The sequence below is a fragment of the Sorghum bicolor genome, chromosome 6 (assembly GCF_000003195.3).
Source record: "Sorghum bicolor cultivar BTx623 chromosome 6, Sorghum_bicolor_NCBIv3, whole genome shotgun sequence".
Classification (NCBI taxonomy): Eukaryota; Viridiplantae; Streptophyta; class Magnoliopsida; order Poales; family Poaceae; genus Sorghum; species Sorghum bicolor.
Genome location: NC_012875.2, coordinates 51,989,181 through 52,010,732, shown reverse-complemented (window position 1 = coordinate 52,010,732; position 21,552 = coordinate 51,989,181). Strand labels below are relative to the sequence as shown.

At 43.5% G+C, this 21,552-nt stretch overlaps 4 protein-coding genes across 5 annotated transcripts; 2 read left to right on the top strand and 2 right to left on the bottom strand.

Moving 5' to 3' along the window:
* LOC8055921 lies at positions 1,728–4,834 on the top strand. The gene is made up of 4 exons (XM_002448200.2): positions 1,728–2,512; positions 2,884–3,112; positions 3,977–4,053; positions 4,444–4,834. Exons 1-4 carry the CDS (start codon positions 1,811–1,813, stop codon positions 4,519–4,521), a joined length of 1,086 nt encoding a protein of 361 aa, XP_002448245.1. The 5' UTR covers positions 1,728–1,810; the 3' UTR covers positions 4,522–4,834.
* LOC8083330 lies at positions 12,076–18,254 on the top strand. 2 transcript variants are annotated; one of them, XM_021462257.1, is made up of 6 exons: positions 12,076–12,834; positions 12,985–13,074; positions 13,218–13,340; positions 14,220–14,451; positions 17,391–17,473; positions 17,881–18,254. In XM_021462257.1, exons 1-6 carry the CDS (start codon positions 12,139–12,141, stop codon positions 17,956–17,958), a joined length of 1,302 nt encoding a protein of 433 aa, XP_021317932.1. In that variant the 5' UTR covers positions 12,076–12,138; the 3' UTR covers positions 17,959–18,254. The 2 variants fall into 2 exon arrangements, with proteins under 2 accessions (XP_021317932.1, XP_021317931.1); XM_021462256.1 differs by having other exon boundaries at positions 12,076–12,864.
* LOC8083329 (NAD(P)H-quinone oxidoreductase subunit M, chloroplastic) lies at positions 18,230–19,357 on the bottom strand. Its single transcript, XM_002446819.2, has 2 exons — positions 18,765–19,357; positions 18,230–18,539 (listed from the first exon to the last, which is right to left on the bottom strand). Exons 1-2 carry the CDS (start codon positions 19,242–19,244, stop codon positions 18,363–18,365), a joined length of 657 nt encoding a protein of 218 aa, XP_002446864.1. The 5' UTR covers positions 19,245–19,357; the 3' UTR covers positions 18,230–18,362.
* LOC8083328 lies at positions 19,376–20,921 on the bottom strand. The gene is made up of 3 exons (XM_002446818.2): positions 20,640–20,921; positions 20,395–20,512; positions 19,376–20,289 (listed from the first exon to the last, which is right to left on the bottom strand). The coding sequence occupies exons 1-3, from the start codon at positions 20,810–20,812 to the stop codon at positions 20,056–20,058; spliced, it is 525 nt and encodes a 174-aa protein (XP_002446863.1). The 5' UTR covers positions 20,813–20,921; the 3' UTR covers positions 19,376–20,055.

Below are 21,552 nucleotides of genomic sequence, written 5' to 3'. Positions count from 1 at the left end.
ACTAAGTATAATAATAGGGGAAAAGAGACAAAATTAAGTAGCATTGGGTCTCTAACCTTCACCGGATCAATCTAATTCTTAGGTCTAAAAAAGAATCACAATAATAACAAGAACAAATGACTCAATGAAGGTAATAGGAAGTCCTTTTTTTTTAGGGAATAACATGTTTGATTGAGCTGCAACTTGTGAGCTCTTGGCTCAAAAGCTAGCTTTTGGCTTATGTTTGGTGGCTTCTTGCTATTGATTTTTTTAAATAAATGCTTAGGTTCTCGGTGCATCAAGTTTCATCTAGCTTTCAACTTTTGGCTTTTAGCTGGCAAAAGCTAGATAAAATCTCAAACAAGTAGATGCCAGATTGCCAGCAAAGATTAATTTGAAGGGAGTAAACAAGGAAACCACTAATTGTAATAGCTATCTAGTTATAGGGTGTACTATTAGAATGAACCATATGTTTGGTAAACAATAATTAAAATATAAAAAGAGAGAGAGAAAATAATAGGAAGACTTAATTCTTATTTATATAAGATACTATTATGAATTAGGGCCTGTTTGGTACAGCTCACAACAGTTTCATGAGCTGTTTTTTTTGTCAAACACTTATTTCCAAAACAGCTGTTTTTCTCTCCTCTCACAAAGATATAAGTTGGGATGAAGCTGGAAAAAAAGTATTTCTTATTGCAGCTTCTCCCTCATTTCTCTCTCTCAACTATGCATGAAGTAGTTGGTGAAGCTATTTTGCCAAACACTTTCTCCAAAACAGCTCAGCTTCATCTAGAAAGCCACTTATGAAGCTATTTTCTAAAAAACAGCTTTACTAGTGAAGTTGAGCTGTGCCAAACAAGCCCTTAATATAGAAGGAGGACAAAAAATCAAAATACAAAGAACATTATTATTGACTAATTAGATTATGGAAGCCAGGCTGCCAGCTCCGTTTCCCTCCGCCATTTTTTCGAAGCGATTTCCCTCTGCCATTGGCAAGGACCAAGAGTATCATTCCACTACTATTTTCCTATAGAAAAAAGAAAAGAAAAGTCATCAATAGCATTGATCCTCGCCACAAAGTAAACGAAACCATGTGATTCGCCAATATAAGGCCCTACTTGTTTGGATAATAAATATAATACTTAGCTGCTATTTCTAGCTCCTTAGATCCAAACAGATCCAGCTAATAGTTTAGCTAACTATTAGCTGAATACCAAACCAACATTGGCTAGCTAAATAAAACTAGCTAATAGCACTTAATATTAGTTATAGTTTATTAGCTAGCTAACTACTAACAGCTAGTGGATCCAAACAGGACGTAAGAAAGTAAGAATAGACTTTGACGTAAGGCCAGTTTTAATGTGATTTCATCAGAGTTTTATGGACATAAATATGCCGATATGACACCGTATAATAAAGTGAGAGATGATAAGAGTTTTATAGGAGCATAGAGAGTTTCATCCTTATAAAACTCTTCTGTACTATTTCTAAAATTAGATGTGTTTTGGAAACTAAAATATAAAACTCGCCATTAAAACTGGTATAAAGATGAATTCACTCAGTGCCGGAAATTTCGGATTTAGGAGTGAAAGCCGGTACTTGCAGAGACAAAAGTACCATGGGCCGGAGATGGTCGTTCGGCCCGGCTTGGGAACCACAGTATTTCGATTCTGCCGAAAAATGGGAGAGGCCCAGAGGAGTTACGAAACCCAGCCTATAAAGCCAGCCGCTCCCACAGTTGCGACGAGGCCAGACCGCCGAGATGCGTCAAGTAGCCCACTAAAACCCTTTGCGCCTCCAAGACCCCCACGGGCCACGGCCCCCCACCATGCCGGTCCTCCGCTCCCCGTTCGCCGGGGGCGACCTCCCGGCCGGCGACGCCGACCCCGACTACCTCTACTTCCTCGAGCACATCCGCCTCGACGGCGACTCCTACACCATCGAGCTCCCGGCTCACGGCGACTCCCCGGCCTCGCTCCTCAAGTACGAGGCCCCGCTCGTCAGCTCCTCTGACGGCGAGTGCGTCTCCGATCCCTCCCCGGGCCGCCTCAGCAGCAACCGCCGCGCGGCGGGGGAGAGGGAATCGTCGGAGTCGGCGTCGTTGGAGGCGGCACCCGCGTGGTACGATTCCCTCGATGACGTCGACGAGGACTACCGCCTCTTCCTGCAGCACTCGAGCCTTGTGGATGGCCAGCTGGTCCTCGAGATCGGGGGCGTCGTCGTCCACTACGATGAGCCCGTTGCGGCGGGGTCTCGTGGGGAGAAGGATGCGCAGCGGGGGGAAGAGGCGGCCTTTGCTTCGCCGGGGGAAGGGGTCGGTGTTGCAGCGGGGAGCGATGAGGTCGCCTCCGGTGCTCCGGCGACAGTTGTTCCAGAGCAGAACGCGTTCGATTGGCGTGCCGATCCATCGCCACGGCGTGAGGTGAACGATGGCGGAGATGAGGGTCTGTCGGATGCAAACACGCTGAAGCGCGCGTATCGGGAGGCGAGCTCAAGCGATGGCCGTCGTGCAGGACACCCTACTAATTCGGTGAGAAATTCTGATACTTACAATTGCGTGTCGTTGTCAGTTTGTCACTAGCGCATGATGTCCTTGACAGAATAAGGAAATACTACATTAGCTCTCAGTGCGCAAAGAATTTCCATTTCTGTACATCCGTGCTTGTTCTTAGCGGACTGTGCCAGGAGCTGTATGAGATAAGATTTTTTTTTTCTTAATATGCCAGAAGCCCAGTACGTTTGTTTTAACATAACGTGCGCCTTTCAGAACGTGGATCGAAATGTCTTTCAAGTTGTTTGAAGAAATATATATATATTGATTTATGTATTCTTCTAAAAGACATGATGTTTGACATAGTTGTTGCATCTGATTTGTTCTTCCTTCCTGTTCATCTGATACAGGGAGAAAAAGGTATTATATGGCCTACACATATCACACGAAGGCCAGATTCAGATTTTAAGCGAAGGTTGATCAAGGCTCTTACAAAGCCAGTTTCTAGGAAGGAATATTATAGATTGTTTGAGACAGTTACTATCCGTACTCCGTTAATGAAGCTGCGGCAAGTCCGCAATGAAACAAAATCATATCCTGCGGAAGAGATGGGCAAATCATATTTGGAGCATTACCCCGGTACAGTTTTGCAGCGCTTGCTTACTTCTTGTTTATAAACACTGTCTTCATGTTTCTTCTCCCATCAAGCACTATTTTACATTCTTGTTGATGAAAATATTCCAATTATTGTTCTTGTCTGTGTGACTGTATCACTGCAATTAATGTCCAGTTTTATCCTCTCCTTGTGACAACTTTGTTATTGTCAATGATATTCAAGCATTTTGTTTGCCTATTCTTTTTTGGTGCACCATATATAGCATGACATCGTCAAATCACTGGTATATGGTTGTGTACATAGTCTTTCTGAGGCACATCTTGATATCCTTGGTTATTCCTTTAGAGCTTGTAATGTCAACAGGAGTTGAACGGAAAAAAGACTAAGTTACAGTAGCTGTTATCATTGGAGTATTCATTTTCAGGGTCAATTACTGAAGCCAATAGTAGTCCATGCACAATATTTCTATAGGTGTTGGATCAATTTGATTTGCCTTATACAACACTACAAATGTCAGACTTAGTTTGTTGTTGAACTGAACCCTATAACCGATTATTGGCTTATTTCAGCTAAGCAATTGATTCTCTGGAACTTTGAGTTTATTAGATGAGATCATAGTCATGATGGAATGGTAAATAAACACACGAACTAGATTCATTCTCGTGGATAATAATATATTTATTTCCCACCAGAAGGTTTTTCTTTCCTTCCGTTTGATGACTAAACTATTTTTGGTACCACTGTAGTAACACAAGCACCCTCATAGCACTTCTGTAGTTGGTGCTGAGCAATATATTGTTGAGAAAGAGTGCTGTTTATTCTTGAACTGGTCAGATTTGCTTGTAGCTGTAGTAATTGATGCATTTTCTTTATTTTTTTTACTTCAGATCTGGCCCGCCAAATTATGAAAAGTGACAGTCGCAATGGTCTAGCTCTGATGCGTGGGTTTCTCTTCTGGTTGCAGGTATCCTTGTTGTATATCGTAATTATTTTGGTAGTGCCTGTTGTCTTTATCTTTGTATTTTGTTTGAAAAAAGTTTTCATATATCAAATCCATATGTTTCCATGTCTTTTGTTCAAGCACAAGTGTCAAATCCTAAAGCTGTCATTCTCTATATTGAACTACATATTTTTTGGGTAGAACTATTCATTTTGTTTTGCTGAGATAGGCATTTTCTTTGCCTGCATTGCTCCAAGTCAATATTGGCGCCATTAGGTCTGGTTAAGCAGACCTGATGTCAACCATACTGGAACCAGTTTTGTTTGCAGCATCTGTACATACTGTATTCTTATTGCCAGGCTGCTGCATACCTAAGCAGCAATGTGAATGACTTTGAGCTTCATTCTTCTGCAGAACAATGTACATGATGATCAGTTCAAGCCATGGGTAGATGATTCTAAAGAACAGGAGGTTATTTGTTTGGTGGACTGAGCTCACACTGACTAGGTGGCTATATCCTTTGTTTGCTTGATTTGGCGCAATGGTGATAATAACTCTGCGCTGCACGTGTGACAAATTGTCCTCAGCGGAGAATGTAAGGATTCCAATATGGGATGGAAACCTCGATCCTGGAAATACCAGGTCCTGGTCTCCTGGAATACAGTTCAGCTGTTGAATGAATAAATGGTTCCTCATTGAAATAATATGTAAACACTCTATCTTATGTCATTACGTGATTACGATCCCTGTAGAGTTTTCCCCAGACTGGACTTAAGACTCTGTCAATCTGATGAGTTGTTGCACTTGATCTCCCTGTCATTTAGGATGATGAAAACAGTCCAGGGGTGCTTAAAACATGAACATTATCAGTTTATCACACACTTCTTTAGTTGCACCGATGCCCCCTTTGTTCTGCCTGTCCCGCCACGCGCAATAGCCAGACGCCACCGTGAGCTGCCGTGCCTAGCTCTCCTATCCTCTCATGAATCGCATCAAAACTGATTGAACCTCCGACCAGCAAAATCGATGAATCTCATCAGGAAGACAAACTGACCTGCAAGATCCGTGAGTTTTACCCTCCCGACAACAACAGAAGAATTTTTAATACATGAGCCTTTTCTTTTACCACCACGTAAGACTAAGATTATGCTAACACGAATGGCGTACTTTTTCTTTGTTCTAAATTATAGTTTATTTTAGCTCCATCTTAAGTCAAATTTGAAATCAAAGTTATGGTCTTAAAATTCTGTTTGAAGATCTTATATTTTGAAATTTAAAATTTTAAAATTTCTCAAACAAACTCGGATAGAGAAATGACAATATGAAAATTGTAGATCTCTATTAAATCTATAATTTTTTTTAGTTCAAATCATTTTTTGCGAATGAGTTGAAATCATTTATGGTCCCAAAAATATGTTTGAAGTTCTTATATTTCGAAATTCAAAATTTTCAAATGAACATAAATGAAGACATTACCAAAACTAAAGTTGTAGATCTTGAAGAGATAGATTATATACATATTTTTTAAAAAATGTATCAATTTCATATTTTCTAAATTTTTAAAAAATATTTATGAAAGCGACTTACCTATTATTTTATTATTTTTAGGAAATACATATAGAATAAAACCACCTTTGACACCCAAACTAATCTCTTCCTTATTACACAACCATGACATTCATGTTTTTTCCTTATTTGACAACACAGACATTCATGCTTTCTTATTGACACCATATAGTTCTGGTAGATAGGGGTAATAGGTCATTTTGGTGGCCACTTAACACTGTTAGCGAAGGAAATTGGCAATAATGCCAAATAGGGAAGAAAAATTCAACTCGGTTCTACATAAGGAATTTTGATTTTAAGAGTGCCTTAGAAGGAAGATCGTTTTCTTCAATGCCAAATAGATAGTTCTCTCTTGATCTTAACTATATGATTCTAAAAATTAACATGTACAAATTCAAAGAAAATACGTCACGATGGAATATTTCACCAAAAAATTAATGAGACTAATTTGATATTGTATATCTTAATGCATTTTTCTATAAATTCAATCAAAGTTAGATAAATCTGACATGTTAGGTAGGGTTTCTTTGTAACCGGCTTCACCCAAGACACTGGAGAAGATATACTTATGTGGCTTCATCCTTGTAGTGTGTGTGTGTATATATATATATATATATATATATATAATCTCTCTCCTCTAGATCTTCTTTTGCTGTTGTTTCTTGAACTAGCATTTGTTAGGGCTTCACCCATGATGCTAGAGAAGTCAAATTAAGATGATACCCCTTAAGCAGCCCTACCAAACAAAGCTTAATAGGAATATAAAGGTCTTCTTTGGGTACACCATTGATGATTATAGAAAATGGGTTGGGAGTTTGTTTAGATTCATAGATTGTGAAAGCCAAAATACGATGTTTTTTTAGTACCAAAAGACCCTCGTGTTTCAGTTTTTTATTCCAATGCTATCGTAAAAGTGAAGGGCAGGATTGCCTTTTCAAGTTTAGAAGCTAAAAAAAGCTAGATTGCCTAGCATTGTAGATTTCGCCTATGTTTTTCTAGGTTTTATAAGATGACTATAAGGTATGCATGCATAGAGTATGGTTAGAGCCTTAGGTGGATTTTAGAAGCCAACTTCCACTATCTATAACTCTTATAAAGCTAAACCCCACTAGATGAATTCTCTCTTCATGCAAAGTGTCCACATCATTCCCCACTAAGTGGTCCACTAAATATTTTATCTCTTCATGCAATATGTCCACATCATTCTCCACTAAGTCCATGTCATTGCATATTAATTATAAAAAATAACCATGTCATCTATATCATGTGAAATACTTTAAATCTTTAATATATTCACATACAAGTCATGTACATACATTATTTGTTTCATCACCAATTAATTCCTCTATAATATAACCAAATATTAGTTTTTGTTTTATTAGCTTAGCAATTTTTTACTAGATCTAATACAATAAAATACATGCAAGTCAAATTCATATGTGTACATACATAATAGACAAAATACCGCATAGTAGTGCTATGTATATAATGATTTATTTTTAAGAAAATCCTGCAGCAACGCGCCGGAAATTCACCTAGTTCCTATTATAATGAAAGGCTCTCCTTGGCCGTGTTTTTTCTTGCTATGGTTGTAGTTGATAGCTGTTAAATTTCTTAGTTGTAGCTACTATAGTTGTCGAGGGCTCGTAGATTTTCAGGACGTTAAGCAAACATGCCATTTTGCGCTAATTCGTTACTAAGCTTAGTAACGAATGAAATCCATTAGTTATGCAAGAAAACTAATTAAGAGGATAAACTATTTAGTTATGCCAACCTATTAAGGATGGGGGTGGTCCTTCAAATAGATACCCGCGGTTCTTCTCTAGTGTAATTCTATGAAGACAATTTCTTTCATCATTTTTTTCATTTATTTTATTTAGTTACACTAGAGAAGAACTGCGTGTGTATCCGTTTGGAGCACCGTCCACATCCTCACAACCTATGTAAGGAAAGATAGAGATTAAGAAGTTGATATGCAAGGAAAAAAAGACATTTTGGTTGGAGAAAAGACAAGTACAGTAAGCTATGGAAAAAACTAAAAAAATATAAGAGTCATAGTTAAAAAATCTTCAGAAATCTTTCTAAAGCTCACTTTCTAAATCATATGATCTATAACTCCGACAGTTCCCAGTTGGATTTCAAAACTTCTTTTCTCGTGATCTCCTCAGTCTGCTCGTCGTCCAATCTCGGAGGAGGGAGAAGCACTAGTCCGCCCTATCGCTAGCAATTTTGCGGTGATGCTCGTGAGTCGTGAGGGGCAGCCGCCTGGTAGCGTTCAGCACGCCGGCGAGGACGGTCGACGTCAGAACTTAGAAACAGCACGTCGGTGCCGCCGAGGACGCCCAACTGGAATGTGACTGTCGTCCGCACCATCACGTTCGCGTACGTGGCCTCGCCACCGTGCTCTCACGCCATCGTCCGCGACGGCGAGACCCGCGGAGCCGCCCAGGTGAACGCGCAGAGCGACACCGGCACGCTGTTGTTCCAGCACCACGTGGAACGAGCACCTACCGAGGACCTTGCAGAAGACGAGCTCCGATCCGAGAGCACGAAGATGAGGCAATGCAGCGTCAACCCGAGCACGTCCAGCCGTCCAGGACAAAGCTGAGCGCATGCTAGCGTGGCCTGTCCGATCCGACCGGAAGCCATCCACGACGAGCGAGGCCGTGGACGCCACGAGGTATGCGTTGGCCCACGCGTACATGAGGTTGTCGGCGGGGAGCTCTTCATCTCGAGCACCTGATGCGGCAGCGGCGACGCTCTTATCCGCGGCCGGTGCAGTGGCACACTGATGCACGATAGCTGCTCGTGGCGGAACGACGCACGGGCGCACGGCGGACTGCCGAGGCTTTGTTCGCTTATCTTATACTCTCTCCATCCCAAATTGTAAGTCATTATAAGAATCTTGAAGAGTCAAAGCATTTTCATGTTTGATCAAAATTATAGAGAAAAATACTAAGATTTGTAACGTAAAGTGAGTATATTATAAAAATATAATTTCGAAAGCATATAATGATACTTAGTTAGTACCATAATAATAATTATTTTATAATATAAATTTGGTCAAACTTAAAAAAGTTTGACTCTCCAAGATTCTTGGAATGACTTACAATTTGGGATGGAGGAAGTATAAACTATATATTTTACAATAAATTACTTAATAATATTTTTAACTATGATTTTTTAAACAAGCGAACAGACTCACCGAATTAGGTCTCGTTTTACCAAACTCTAAAAGATGAGGAGGTAAGATTGTGAGCTGTTGGAGATAAATCTTTTTAATCTTACCAAAAATCAAAGGATGAGAAGAGTGTTTTGGAAACGGTAATGATGTATGTAGACGACGTCCGATGGTGCGGACGCCCACGTTTGTAGTCCTCGCCCACTCAAACGTCCATTGTCAATGGCACAACCACTCACATTGAGCATCTCCAAAAGTTTGCCAAAATTCACTTGTCAAATCTTGTGATTTGGCAAGTTGCTAAAATATATGATAAGTGTAATTTTGTAGTCTCTCCAATAGTTTGCTATATGGGCTTGGTAAAATTTAAAAAGTAGACCCACTTTCAAACCTCCATCAACTAATTTCACTTTTATTTATCATCGCACCCAGATTTATAGTAGCCAATTTCACTTTTATCTGTCATCGCACTGCTACTGTAGTGATTTAAAGAACCTGTACTTTCATTTTGTGATTCTTAGAACATTTGGTCTTATTTGAAAGTGTCAATGATTTTATTTTTTTATTCAAAGAACCTGTACGTACTTGGCACTGTTGCCTTTTATTCGATTCGTCATCGTAGATTTGCCGGCCACCGTTGCATCTTCAGAGTGTCACATCTGATCTCCTCCTATGGCTTTGCACCTGGTTACTGTATCATATCGGCCACTGATTTGATTTGACGGCCACATCAGCACCTGTATGTAGACAACAACAGCAAGTGGTTTTGGCAAGTCGGAGACCGCGCGCAATTATGCGCGTGATGGACCGAAGGATGACAAGTTGCCATATTTTGCCAAACCATATGCCAAACTGTTGGATCATTTATTTTTCTAGTTCTGCTAAAAACAAAAGATAGCAAGTGGTTTTGGCAAACTCTTGAAGATGCTCAAGTCTCTGCTCACTTCCTCTCGTTGGCCGCACCTATTCTTTCGATTGCCGCCATGCTCACGCGTTGACTTTCCTCATCGCTCGCTCCCTCCCACCAGGCCCACGCCCACCCGTGACGCTAGTCGCTAGCGCACCCATACTGAGCTGCTCGCGCGACGCCACCTCCGCTCGAACCACTCCTTCCCCAACCCCGGCGTCCTCCTCCACGGTGGCTCCATTCCGCACCCTAGCGGCCTCCTTCCCCACCCAAGCGATGCTCCTTCCCCCCTCTCCTCCTCCTTCTCCCAAAACACTGGCGTCCTTCCCACAAAGAGCTCCGAACACCTACAGATCCGGTGGCCATAGCGCTCGCCGCGTCAGGCTCTCTTCTCTTCCCCCATGTTGCACTTGTGTCTTTCAATTGTTTTAGAAGCTTTTAGATATATGTTGCAGTAGAATTATACGGATGTTGCGAATGTAGATCGAGGATGTTGCGAAAATATTTTCCAAATTGTTTCAGTTGCTTTCAGTCTTATGTTGCAGCATGTATTCATGTTGTTTTTGCAAGTGTTTTTTATTTGAGTATTGTTTTATATGCTTCAGCTAATGTTGTAGTAGTTGTTCAATAATATGTTCATAATGTTTCAGCTGCTTCTAGTGGCGGATCTAGGATTTTAATTGTGGGAGTACGGACAAAAATAATATAGTTCATTAATATGGATATAACATAACTAGATCACTAAACGATGATAAAATAGCTATGAATGTAGAGTGTTGAGGCTGTTGTATGCGCTGAGTAGACTAGCAATTGTATATAACAATGTATTATACATGTATATGTTATTAAAGGGTATATATACTAGATGTTTTTTAAAAATTTTTGAGGGGACAGCTGTACCCCCATGCTACTACTGTAGATCCGCCCCTGGCTGCTTCAGCCTAATGTTACAATAGTTGTTTCGTGTTGTTGCAATAATATGTCCATGATATTTCAACCGTTCTAGCTTAATGTTGCAATAGTTGTTCTGTGTTGTTGCACGTGTTTTATTCTAGTTTTCTATGTTATTTGGCTGGGGAGGGGTGAGCCTAGTGGACAGGGCATGTGGTTTGTCAAGAGCTAGCGGGCGAAGCCACGGAGGTACTGGGGTCCGTGGACACGGGTGCTATGGCCATTGCTCGTGGGGGGCGCTTGGCATGCATCATGCTCGTTGCAGGTGTGGGATATATTGCAAGTGTTTTGTTTTTATAGGTTGTAGTGTATATACATATATATGACAGACAGAAGTAGTCTCCTCGAGACGTAGTGGTTCTGTGTGCCCAAAGATGGACGTGCTGGACGTGGAGGCTGCATGCATGCTAGATCTCTCTCTCTCTCTCTCCTTTTATTCCATCTCAATGCTGCCGGTCAACTGCAACATGCGGACAACAGGAGGGTGGGGTCAGACGTCATGCACTGCGGTCAAATCGGGATAGTGTCTCTCGTTTTTTGTCAAATCGGGGGTGGAAAAGTAGTAGGTGTGGGGTGTCCGGACGCGCTGCTGACGCCGAATGTCGGGACACTAGACGTCCCGTTTTGGAAACTCTTGAAAATGCTCTATCTATTAACAAATCCAGTCTTAATAATTATGATCATTGGACGAGGGAATATTTCTTCTTAATTTGAAAGTTGTGGCGGCAGTCTTAACCGTCTGGTCAAGTTTTTTTTGACGAGGAAACAATAGACTGGCCATAAGTCATAACATGATTGGACGCCAATACTCTTCAGTCTTCGCAATCACGCCTCCTATAACCTGGGTCAGACTACCCAATACCACTGGCCCCTCGAGACACAGTGGTTCCGCGTGCCTAAAGATGGGTGTGCTGGACGTGGAGGCTGCATGCATGCTAGGTCTGTCTCTCTTTTTATTCCATCTCGATGCTACCGGACAACAAGAGGGTGGGGTCAGACGTCATGCGTTGCGGTCAAATCGGGATAGTGCCTCTCGCTTTTGTCAAATCAGGCATGGGAAAGTAGCAAGTGCGGGGCATTCGGAGCGCTGCTGCCGCCGAATGTCCGGACGCCAGATGTCCTGTTTTGGAAACTCTCGAAGATGCTCTATATATTAACAGATCTAGTCTTAGTAATTATAATTATTGGATGAGAGAATAGTTCTTCTTAATTTAAAAGTTGTGGCGGCAGTCTTAATCGTCCGATCAAGTTTTTTTTACAAGGGAACACTAGACATATCATAAGTCACTCTTCAGTCTTCGCGATCACACCTCCTAGAATCTAGGTGAGACTACCCAATACCACTGGGGAGTGGGGACTATCACTGTACCTAATAATCGCTGCAGGTCGGTCCCACGATATAAGAGGCGGTGGCGCGGATACAGTCACACTCACACCGCATCTCCGGCTCCTGGCGGACTCCACCCCACTTTCCAAACCAGGCCAGAGCCGAAAACCCCCGATCATGCCGCCGCCGGCCGAACCCTTCCCCTCCGTCACCGCCGGCTTGTCCGAGCAAGAGGCTGCCGATGCCGACCCAGACTTCCTCTACTTCCTCCGCCACGTCCGCCTCGACGGCGACGCGTACACGGTCGTGATCCCGCCCGAGGACGGCGCCGCTTCCCCTCCCTGGGTCATCAGGTACGAGCAACCCGTCCCCGATCACAATGCCGGGACCCCCGTCGCGGGCTCTGAATGCGGAGCGCAAAGGGGCCCTCCCTCGTCGGAGGACAGCCCTCGGGCCACGAGTGAGGCCCCGCGCGGCGAGAAGCGCAAGGCTCCAGACGCGAGCCCCGGCGGCGAGGTCAGCAGCGGTGCTGTCCCCATGGAAGAGGACACGACGACGCCGGTGGCGGAATCCGCGTGGTTTGACTCGCAACCCGACATCGACGAAGACTACCGCTTCTTCCTCCGGCACGTTCGCGAGGTGGAAGGCAAATTGGTGTTCAAGACGGGGAACTGTTCAATAACTATCGGGGAGGGGTATGTAGACCATAGCGATGCTGAGGATGACGACGACAGCGAGGAGGAGGTGGAGGAAGGGGAAGAGGAAGAGGATGATGAAGTGGGCAATACTGCGTCTGGGCAGTCGGGGCAGGAGGGTATTGGTACGGAGGAAGAGGATGATGAAGAGGAGGCCATCCCTGCGTCAGTCACAGAGGTTGGGAACTCGGATTTGCCGATTCTGAAGGTCTTTGAGATTTTTTAGTAAAACCGTGCTATTTGCATCTCTTATGAAATGTTGTTCTAAATTCATACCAACCCTTTCTTTGCCTTGTGATTTTTGTAACGCGTCTTCTTGATTAAAAAGGTGAAGGAGGAAGAGGTGAGCAAAGAGGAGGATGATGACGTGGGGCCTGTATCAGATATACAGATTGTTAACGAACCGGTGTATTATGAGGTAACAGCATACCATTCCCATTTGTTGTGAAATGTTATCATGTTTCAAGCAGGGGGCATAGGTTTCCTTGTGCCTATCACCGCTGATTCCATAGTCCATAACATTCTTTTCTTGTCATGTCTATGTGGTGCCTTGCCTAATAGACGAAGAAGGTGGAAGAAGGAGGAGAGAAGCCATTGAATGCTCTAGTCAGGGGAACAACAGATTTGGATCCTTTGGGCAAGAAGGAAGCAAGCTCAAGCAAGGCCATGCCTCTCAATGCTTCGGTGAGAGATTACAATACATGTCATTATTATTACTGTTATTTAATTCTGCACTCCTACATGCTATTTTTTTTAACACTGCACATGTTTTGTGAAATGGAAGAACAACCCTGCTCCCTGGCATATGTGTTATTTTTGCTTGTTCAGATAGGGGTATATGGATTAAAGTCCTTTGGATTTACTAACTCCTGGAGCCCCTCTTAATACAAATAGCGATTCAACATACAACAAATTTGCCTGGTTTATACTTGCACATGACCTGATTTGCGATCATGTTCGAAATAGAGATGTGCCTCTTATTGTCTTTCCCCATACCTGGACTGCTCCTATGGCATGTTTACAGTATGTAATTCGTCACAATAGGTTTAGCCTTTTAGGTAATTGTGATACTGTAGCATTCATGGATAATCCTGTTATTTTAAGGCTTCAAAGTGATTTATTACATTCCAAATTGTAAGTCATTTTAGTTTTGTCCTAAGTTCAATTTCTCTAATTTTGACCAAGTTTATGAAATGTATATAATTGCTTGCTGGCTCTTTCTATCTCGATGATTGAAATCTTGTGTATATCATGTATGTTAGCAGTTCATGTAGATTACCATTTAAAACGTCAGGTCATGTTATTCTTAACACATTATACTTATTGTGCAAACTCAAAAGAATAAATTGCAAACACTATATTTGTACCTTTTTTTCTTACCAGTTTTATTATTTGTAGATGTTATAATGTTATTTTTTACCCACTGGGAATTATTTGAGGATGTCTTGTAATGTGATCAGTACTGTTATTTGTATCTCTCAGTTTGTTTACTTTATTCAATATATATGAGGCAAAAGCTATGTCTTACGCTGTATTCTTGTTTCTGCAAATGTTTACTCACAGGAATTACAAGGCGTTATATGGCCCCCACATATCAATGACAGGCCAAATTCAATGTTTAAAGAAAAGTTGATTGAGTTTCTGATCAAACCATTTACACAGGAAGAATATGATAAGTATTTTGCCCTGGCTACTGATCGCCGTCCACTTCTCAAAGAACGAAGAACCCGTAATAAGGTTGCATACTACCCCTGGACACATGAGATGAACAAGTCATACTTTGATAGGTACCCAGGTATGCTTTTGTATCATGCACACATTATTTGTAAACAATCAACTCTTGTGATTTGGCCTTTGGCTGATTTTTGAGTCTCAATGTTTTCCTTTTGTAAATATCTTATTTGTACTGCTTATTGCAAGTTTTCTTGGTAAAGGGCAGGGTCAGGGCTAGTCCACCGTTCTATCATTTCTTTGAAAATCTTAATCAGCATAATGATGTGTACTGTGTTAATACTGCTGTTGATGGACTTCATGAAACCTCTTTGTGCCACAGTTTCTAATTATTGTTTTCATTTTGAACCTTAAATCCAATTGCTGGGCTGTTTTTGAAGTACATATGCCCCAAATAGATGGTTTGTTTGAATCTCTGATTGTAGTTGTGGACATTCTCTCCATACCATACCTGAGGTCCATAATTTGTGAAGTTAGCATTGGCTGTATTAGGGAGGAAAAATGTTACTTTAACAATTGCATTGGTTCATTTCACTCTTGTAGAATTTTGTAGTTCTATCAGCCTGTTCAACTTGCCTTTTAACCTGTTATCTCTCTCCCGATGGTGTGTCAGCCTTCTTTCTGGATTTAGTTGTTCTAATTTCTAAGTCAGGAGGTTTGTCAGATGGTGTTTGTGGTCAGAGGTGGTAGTGTTTCTCCTTAGCTGCTTGTTTGGAACAACCTGTGGTGGTTTTACCAGTGGTGTTATGGTTTTCTCATGTTTTTATTAGTTGTCTGTCGTTCATTGACTGGTGGTCCTTGTAGTTTTCAGGATCTTGTAGTTGTGTTTAACCTTGTAGTTTCCAGTGATCTTGTTGCTGTGCTTAAGTTTTCCTAGTTGTCAGCCTCTCTGTTTTCTCCCTTTAATTTGGAGCTGTTGTGTTTGGCTCGTCTTGTTTAGATTGTGATCTTTTGAATGAGTTGTCTAGTTGGTTGGTTGCATGTGTTTAGTTGTCATTGGTGCGGCAAGTTTTTTAAGTTGTTTTAGTTATTTGTTGAGTAGTTTTAATCTCACAGTTGTAAGGGTTATGGGTCCGGTTTTTCCTTTAAAAACTGGACCAATCTCTTCTAATAAAATTGTGACAAGGCTTTTTGTCATCCTTTCAAAAAAATTTATGTGTGTTTTCTGAGTGCAAGATATGTTTGGAACTTGGAGCACTTTTTTTTATCGAAAATTGGCAGGAGCTCTGCCTTGCAGAAGCAAACAACAGAAAGTTCTGCCCTTGCAGGCTATATGAAGAGAGAGAGGGCCGAGAGCATAGCCACGCTAAGGCAAAGGTCCTCCTGCTACTGGTTGCCAAAACCATGATGTCGTTGTGTGATATCCTCTTTTACCCGCAGCACCACCACCCACGCCGTAGAGCTCTCATTTTGGAATGTTCGCTTCTTTTCTTTCCACAAATCCCACATGACATAACTGTTTAATTAACCAGATGAAAACGCTTCTACGTGCCTTTGCTGCAATCTCTCACCACTTCGCAATGGAGGTGACATTGGCTGCCTGGATGTTTGGAGGTAGAAAGTTTCCCGATCCAGTACCCTCCTCCAGATGTCATTAGTGAATGGGCATATGGTAGGGACATATGTAGTCAGATTTCCTGTTGCCCATGACAGAGTGCACAAGATGCTTGGTGTGGCCATCCCCTCCTTGCTAGGTTGTCTGCTGTGAAAACTTTGTTTTGAATTAGAATCCCAGGCAATGAAGTTGAATTCGAATCGTGTCAAATGCGCTCTGTGAAGTGTGCAATGAAGCGGATGAGACCCCAGAGCATATCATAAACGGTTGCAACATTGCTAGGCAGTACTGGGCGGCAATAGGAGTGCCCATGGTGCCTGGGCAGGTTATGACTTATGAGTGAGCTGCACAAGCTAGATCACCCCAACAATCTGCCGATGCAATGCTGTCATCAACTGCTAGCGTCCAGCCAGAGTGAGGCAGAACAATGGCGGCTCAGATTGCCCAGACGGAGAAGACCCGTAGTGGATAAATGGTGTTTGCTCTTTGAAGACGCAATGACACATCTTACTTAGCTAGACTAAAACAATCTCCATGTAACCTTTCCTTGAAAGGGGAACTGGCAACAACCGGCAAAACTTGTAAAGCTATAAGCACATGTGGGCTGATTAGGGCCACAATATAATGGGTGGCGTCCATGATTCTTTCATGTTTGCTTCTAATTGACGCATTATTCCTCAGCTCATGGCTAACTTATTTGTTCTTGTACTTAACTAAACTGTAGAAGTTAGGTGCTAGCATTCTTGGGGCGTCTCCTTGCATCCGGCTACTGTGCCAAAATTTGGCTTTTGGCCATTACCCATTGTCACAATGGTGCATTGGACAGCAGACGTTCTGTGGCATCACAAGGGGTGTCCATGCCCACCCATGGCTTCGAATCATTAACCCACTCAGGCCAAAGCTAGCAAGCCTTAGCGCCCTTCCATCTATAAGTCTGAGATGCCTAGCCCCCCAAGCTTTTTGGATATTTCACTCTTCCCAAGTTGATGAGGCAGTGGGCATCATTAGCCTTATCTGTCCCCTTCCAAATGAAGGACTTGCGGATCCTGTCAATCTCTTTTCATGGAGCTCTTAAATTTGTTTAATGTATGACGTTTGAAATGGTTTCTCATGCAGTACCAATTATATCGATGATGAGTTGTGTTGGCTTCTCTGTGGTTCTCCCTAACTTTTGAAATGGAGCTCTCCCTTACGTCTTTCTTTCCTTTATGTTGTTGCTTAGGTTCCTAACCACTTCCTCTATGGTTCTGTAACCGGCACTATGGGTTCTCCCATAGCTGTGTTGTGTAAGCCGTTCTTTCGGCTCTCCTTAACGAAAACCACGTGAAGTCGTGTTCTCGAGAAAAAAAAAAGTTGTGTTGGCTTTCTCAGTCGGTTTGTTTACCTGATATGCTATGTTTCTCAAACTGGCCTGAGTAACTGACACCTCTTTGTTTGTTGAATTTCAGATCTTGCTGAGCAATTCAATCTCCAACGCAATAACTATCCAAATGGCTTGGCTCTTTTGCGTGGGCTTTTCTTCTGGTTGCAGGTAACCACATACCATTTTGTTGTTAATAATCTGGGCAAACTAAGTGTCTGTTGGCATCCCTCAAAATAAAATAAAATAAAATAAAAAGTGTCTGTTGGCACACATCTGAAACTCATAGCTCCATCTCCTGTTAAAACAAGTAATGACTGTAGCATAAGCGTACTCTTGGTAGAATTGAAACAAAAAGCTTTATTTTTTCAGTGGAGACAGTCAGTTTGCCTATGTAACTCAGCATAGTACAGATCGGGCTGGGAAAGATATCTGGCATGAATTCATGATTAATCAGTTTATTGGCAGCATTAGTGTGTACTCTCTTCTTTGAACCAGTACATGCTACTCAGCAACAGCATAGCATGGTGCGGTGTTCCCTAAGTTTAATTATTTACTCTATCTGTATGCTTTTGTAGAACATTGGGCAAGAAGACCAATTCAGGCCATGGAGCGATGAATTTAAAAAGTACCGAGTTGTTCCTTTTGTGGAATGATGGGAGAGGGTTTCCATTCAGTTCAGAAAGTCGTTTGGTAAGTTAGCGTGGTCACCTCTGTGCAACTTTGACCAGTGATGCTCAGGGGCCTTCGGTGATATCTATTAGCAGAAACTATGGAAACTATGGTATTGTGTAACCCAGTTTGAGTGCCCTAGAAACAGAGGAAGGGGTGTCTAAACTAGAGCAAACCCTTATTTTGCCCAGACTCTCGTTATGCGGGGGTATTATCTGTGCAGGGGTGACAAAATGCTGCCAACAGAATCGGATATGACTTTGCATCTGTATAATCTGAATTCTGGAGTGCTCTGGTTCGTATCTGGAACTGCAAAGTGCAAAGTATACATCTTATTCAGCAATCGAATGGAGAAACCATTCTCTTAAGGGTGTTGGATAAGTACATTCTATTTCGCTTCTGGGATCTGGTTGCTGTTGAACTTCATCCGAGGCTTGCCCATGCTGAAATTGAGGACTCTGGACCTCATGTTGTACTTGAGCACCCCGTCGTACAGCATTTTGCGGATGTAGTGCTCAAGGTCTGACCCGATCAACCGAAGTGTGTACTCCGACAGCTCAGCTCCCTGTTTCATCATCAAAGAAGAAACGAGTCCAGCAATCAGCCATGAAGACATCCAGTAGTGTATTTGCCATGACCGTATTTTGGTACTGCCTTTGCATTAAAGTAGAGGAAATGAAAAAAATAATGACCGTATGAATTTCAGACATTAATAAGAGATTCAATTCAACTTTTATCTACTCGGAGCTGTTGGAGTGGTAGGGGGAGCAACGACAACGACAGAGGTTACCTCGTAGTGATCGACGAGGTCCTGGAACTCGTTGAAGACCATCTGGCATGCCTCGTCGGTCCAGGCGAACTCGTCCTGCGGGTCGAGCATGAGCGTCAGCTTGTCCATCTGCGTCTGGTCGAACACGTTGGTCACCGGGTCGATGTACGCCGCGTAGATGCGGACGTGCCGCGTCGTGCAGCTCAGCCACTGTCCGCCGTACTCGCGGCTCATGTTCTTGTTCTCCGCCAGCGGCTGCCGCGGCAGCGACTGCGCGTCCCCCTTCCTCGCCTGCGCCTGCTCCTCGGCGCCGCCCTGCGCCGGCGGCAGGGTCGCCACCTCGGCCGCCTCCTCCTCCACCTGCTGCTCTTGTTGCTGGGCGCGCGCCGGAGGGACCCTCACCCTGACGCTGACGCGCCCCGCTCCCGCCGTCTTGGCGCTCGCGAACCGGCGCCCTTGCAGCGCCAGCTTGGCCGGGGATAGAAACGCCGTGGTCGCCATGCTTGCTTCTTCGCGTCTGCTGCTCTGCTTTGGCTGGTGCTGGTTTTTTTGCTCGGTCCGCGCGTGCAGCTGCTGCCGTGCATTGCAGCCACAGGCGTCTTACCGCGCAGAGCGTGGCTTGGGTCCCCTACTTTTTTTTTGTTTTGTTTTGGATAAGGGCTGTTTCTGCCACTGACTTCGGTTTCGGTTTGCACTTTGTACAGCGCAGGATTGGGCCAAGCAGGCTTCTTCTCATTGGGCTGTGAACGCTGGTGCGGTTGCTTTGCGATTCCGGGTACGCGGCGGTGGTTTGTCGCCACTCACGCAACAGATACTCCTACTGAATAGCATCGCGTGACATCCCTTTAATCCTTTCATTCAAAGGTGAAAAAAAAACGCATTGCGTGAAATTCTTGGTGATGATGATGTTAGCTGTAGCTTTGCATGGCGCATATACTTATAGTAAGGCACTTTCTTCGTCACTGCAAGAGCAGTAGTACATACGCAACAGCTGGAAGGCAAAGGGAAAGGAGGTGCTTGTTGCTACACGGGCTTTAGCTTTTCCCGGTAGGGAACCGGCTGTGTTCAAAAGGTCGGCCGTGAATTCAGCTTGGAAGACGCGTAAACCGGAGATCTCCCCAACCCCAACTTGTATATGCACTACGGACACTTGGTATTTGACAACACAACAGACGTACCAGTACAGTGCAAGCCACAAGTATTAGCGTGCAGAACTGCCTGTTATTATCACAGTGTTATTACAACTCACGAAACTAATCAGACGAATTAATCAAATAATCGCGCTAAGCAACCAATGAGCAAGTACCACGAACTAGCCATGCACGTTCGTTTTCACCGGCAGAAGCAGATTGGGAAGGTCGGCGCCGCCTGCATCGGCGAGAGGTATCACGGGGAGTTTCTCACAGTCGCAGACCTCGATCACATTGCCGTCGGGGTCGTGGAAGAAGAGCTGCTCCACCACCGTGTCGCCGTCCCGCACCCGCGCCGCGACGAACTCCAGCTCCATGTCGCCCAGCCTAGCCTTCATGAGCGCCATGTCCGTGCACTGCATAACATTGGCAACGAGCACAACCGATTCATCAGCAGGTACTTACTGGCTACCTAGTAGTACTGACTAACTTCAATTCTGCGCGACAGCTCTGACGGTCACCTGAAAGGAAATGTGGTTGCCCTTGGGGTTGATCACCGGCGGCCTTGCAGCAGCCGCCGGAGCGCTGGAATCCGAGCCGCGTTGCAGTAGATGTATCCCCATGCCGTACTTGTGCAGCCTGAAAAGAAAGCAACGAGTTTTAACCATGCGAAAAAAATAAATTCGATGAACAAGTAACAGGCACTAGCAACAGTAGTAGCAAGCCAAGGCAGTGGAATGTTGTGTGAAATGGCTGCTCTACTCACCATGCTCCTCTGAAGTCGAGGGACGCCGGGCGTTTGACGAGCTGGAAGCCAAGCACACGCTGGTAGAAGGCGACCGATGCTTCCACGGACTCGCACTGGAACGAGACGTGGTTCAGGCGGACGAGAGGGATGGGAGGAGCAGGGTCATGCTCATCCTTTTCATGGAAATCCATAGAGGTTTTACAGGAGAGTCTCCTGCGCAGGTATGTAATGCTGCTGTTGAACAGAAAACAGAAGCTTGATCGGTGAACCAACGACACTTCTCGTTCTGGGCTTCTGGCCAAGAGACAGAAAGCTCATGTATATACAGGGTCCCTTATATATATATGACGCGAAATAAACCATCCAATGGATGAGTAGATCAGGGATGACTTTGACGTCCACGTAGACGTAGGATTCATATCAATCCCCTTACTCGTTCACCGACGTGCATATTGCTGACTTTTTTTTTAGAACTAAATCGCTGGCTTATCGCTTCGTCATTCGTTTGCCTGATCCGTGATCCACAAATCTGAATTTGTCAATGCCTTGCTGCTTGCTGGGAAGTAATATCTGTTTTTATCAGAAGAAGACAGTACCTAGTACTCCTACGTCAGTAGCCTCTAGAAATTAATGGCAACCTGTTCTCTATTACATTTTGATGTTCTCTGCTCACGGTTTCAGGATTGGGATGCCGACTAGTTTCGTCTCAGAATCTGGTACACGTTTCTGCAAACGAGGAGTTTTGTTCGAGAAACAAAACAGGGAATTTGAGCACGTCGACTCATTCTGGAACAAATAGCTACTTAATGTAGCCTACACAGCACAGCAATTTCTACGTATGCATGGATACGCAAGATATATGTGTCATGCTCCCAAATATCTAAAATACTCTACTGTTCAATTTTCAGTTCGGCAGGCTACAGCTCTATAT

Excerpts from the sequence above, each read along its gene's own strand:
- LOC8055921 (XM_002448200.2), top strand. The coding sequence starts at position 1,811 with ATGCCGGTCCTCCGCTCCCCGTTCGCCGGGGGCGACCTCCCGGCCGGC. Across the intron at positions 2,513-2,883 it reads CAGGACACCCTACTAATTCG|GGAGAAAAAGGTATTATATG; the intron begins GTGAGAAATTCT and ends CATCTGATACAG. Across the intron at positions 3,113-3,976 it reads ATATTTGGAGCATTACCCCG|ATCTGGCCCGCCAAATTATG; the intron begins GTACAGTTTTGC and ends TTTTTACTTCAG.
- LOC8083330 (XM_021462256.1), top strand. The coding sequence starts at position 12,139 with ATGCCGCCGCCGGCCGAACCCTTCCCCTCCGTCACCGCCGGCTTGTCC. Across the intron at positions 12,865-12,984 it reads CGGATTTGCCGATTCTGAAG|GTGAAGGAGGAAGAGGTGAG; the intron begins GTCTTTGAGATT and ends TTGATTAAAAAG. Across the intron at positions 17,474-17,880 it reads GGCTTTTCTTCTGGTTGCAG|AACATTGGGCAAGAAGACCA; the intron begins GTAACCACATAC and ends ATGCTTTTGTAG.
- LOC8083329 (XM_002446819.2), bottom strand. The coding sequence starts at position 19,244 with ATGGCGACCACGGCGTTTCTATCCCCGGCCAAGCTGGCGCTGCAAGGG. Across the intron at positions 18,540-18,764 it reads ACCTCGTCGATCACTACGAG|GGAGCTGAGCTGTCGGAGTA; the intron begins GTAACCTCTGTC and ends ATGATGAAACAG.
- LOC8083328 (XM_002446818.2), bottom strand. The coding sequence starts at position 20,812 with ATGGATTTCCATGAAAAGGATGAGCATGACCCTGCTCCTCCCATCCCT. Across the intron at positions 20,513-20,639 it reads CTCGACTTCAGAGGAGCATG|GCTGCACAAGTACGGCATGG; the intron begins GTGAGTAGAGCA and ends CTTTCTTTTCAG. Across the intron at positions 20,290-20,394 it reads GCAACCACATTTCCTTTCAG|TGCACGGACATGGCGCTCAT; the intron begins GTGACCGTCAGA and ends AATGTTATGCAG.